Source organism: Pygoscelis adeliae, unplaced genomic scaffold (genome assembly GCF_000699105.1).
Source record: "Pygoscelis adeliae isolate BGI_AS28 unplaced genomic scaffold, ASM69910v1 Scaffold358, whole genome shotgun sequence".
Classification (NCBI taxonomy): Eukaryota; Metazoa; Chordata; class Aves; order Sphenisciformes; family Spheniscidae; genus Pygoscelis; species Pygoscelis adeliae.
This window is the reverse complement of record NW_008825429.1, coordinates 1,375,344-1,376,773: the sequence shown is the minus strand read 5'-3', so window position 1 is coordinate 1,376,773 and position 1,430 is coordinate 1,375,344. Positions and strand designations below refer to the sequence as shown.

General features: G+C 65.4%; 1 protein-coding gene across 1 annotated transcript in view; it reads right to left on the bottom strand.

The window, feature by feature from the left end:
• Positions 1 to 912, bottom strand: part of SLC25A1 (solute carrier family 25 (mitochondrial carrier; citrate transporter), member 1) — a 3,964-nt gene extending 3,052 nt beyond the window's left edge. The window contains exons 1-3 of the mRNA XM_009330838.1: positions 876 to 912; positions 245 to 466; positions 1 to 74 (exon numbers count right to left, since the gene is read on the bottom strand). Of these exons, the coding sequence (XP_009329113.1) occupies positions 1 to 74; positions 245 to 466; positions 876 to 912 (333 nt within the window). The remainder of the gene's footprint in view (positions 75 to 244; positions 467 to 875) is intronic.
• Positions 913 to 1,430: the final 518 nt, after the last annotated feature.

Below are 1,430 nucleotides of genomic sequence, written 5' to 3'. Positions count from 1 at the left end.
GTACACCAGCGAGCTGAGCCCCCGGTACAGCCCCCGGATGCCATGGTCACGGACAGTCTGCTTCACGCAGTCCCCTGCAGCAGAGCACAGTGGTGCCATCGTCCCCTGCCACACTGAGGGCCACTGTGCCACCCTCACTGCCCGCCCCACCAAAGCCCGCTCACCACCCCAGCTCCAACCAGGCTCCCTGGGAGCCTCCGAATCCAGCTGGCGGGTTGGAGCAGGGCACCGGGCGCGCGCTCACCGATGCCCTTGTAGCGGGGAGGGTTTGCCTTCTCGTCCAGCTGCAGCTGCGTCTTCACATACTCGGTGGGGAATGTGATGCAGATCTCGATCCCTCCGGCCAGGCCACCTGGGTGGGAGAGGAGGGGACACTGGGGCCGGGAGCAGCACCGTGCCTGTCCAGCACCGTGTGGCTGCTGCCAGCTCCACGACGGCTGAGCATGGCGACCTCTGGCAGCCAGGTCTGAGCTGGGACACAGTGTCCCTGTCCTCTCCAAACCCCTAGGGACTTCACATGGCAGCAAGGCCCTGCGCCAACCTCACACCCTGCACAGGCATCACCGCCTGGCCATGGCAAGAGGATCGACCAAAGGGGTGGGAAAACCAGGCAAAACACCACACCCATGGCTGCTGTTTCGGTGTCGTTTCCCCCTCAAAGACACCTCTTCCCCTCCGGAGCCCCGCACCCCGCAGGTGAGCTGTCAGCACAGAGATTTATAAACCCGACGGAGCCCAACAGTGCTGCGGAAGGCTCAGCACCACAACCTCCTCTTCCCCTCCGGAGCCCCGCACCCCGCAGGTGAGCTGTCAGCACAGAGATTTATAAACCCGACGGAGCCCAACAGTGCTGCGGAAGGCTCAGCACCACTCACCCAGCGCCGGCAGGAGCCCATTTGCAGACCTGGCCATGCCAGCGCAAAAGCACAATTATCATCAAGCCCGTCCAGCCACCCTGGGCTCACACAGCGGCGGCTGCTGCTGGGCGCTATTACACCGCCTGAAGCCTTCCCCGCCACAGCCTGGGGATGTGCCGGCACCCCGGCAGTGAGTGACGCCGGCTCTCGGTGGTTGGGCTCCCCTTGGCTCGCTTGAAGCACCTGCAGCCGGCTCTGCCACGAGCTGCCTCGGGGCAGCAAAGCTGACCCTGGCTGGGCTGGAGGTCCCTGGGAGCTGGGCTCACCCCCGGCTGGCCAGCTAACAACCGCACAGCTCGTTTCCTTGCATCAAAGCACAGCCGGGTCCTGCCGAGCAGCGGGAGCTCTTTGTGCTGGTGCTAGGAGGAAGCACGGGGCTGAGCCGAGCTCCCCCAGGCCTCACAGGGGCAAACCCCGCTGCAGCCCAGGCCAGGGCACAAGCTGGCACTGGGGCAAAGCCCCTGACCAGCAGCCTTCCTGGGACCCAGCACTACACTGTGCAATGCTGGGGCG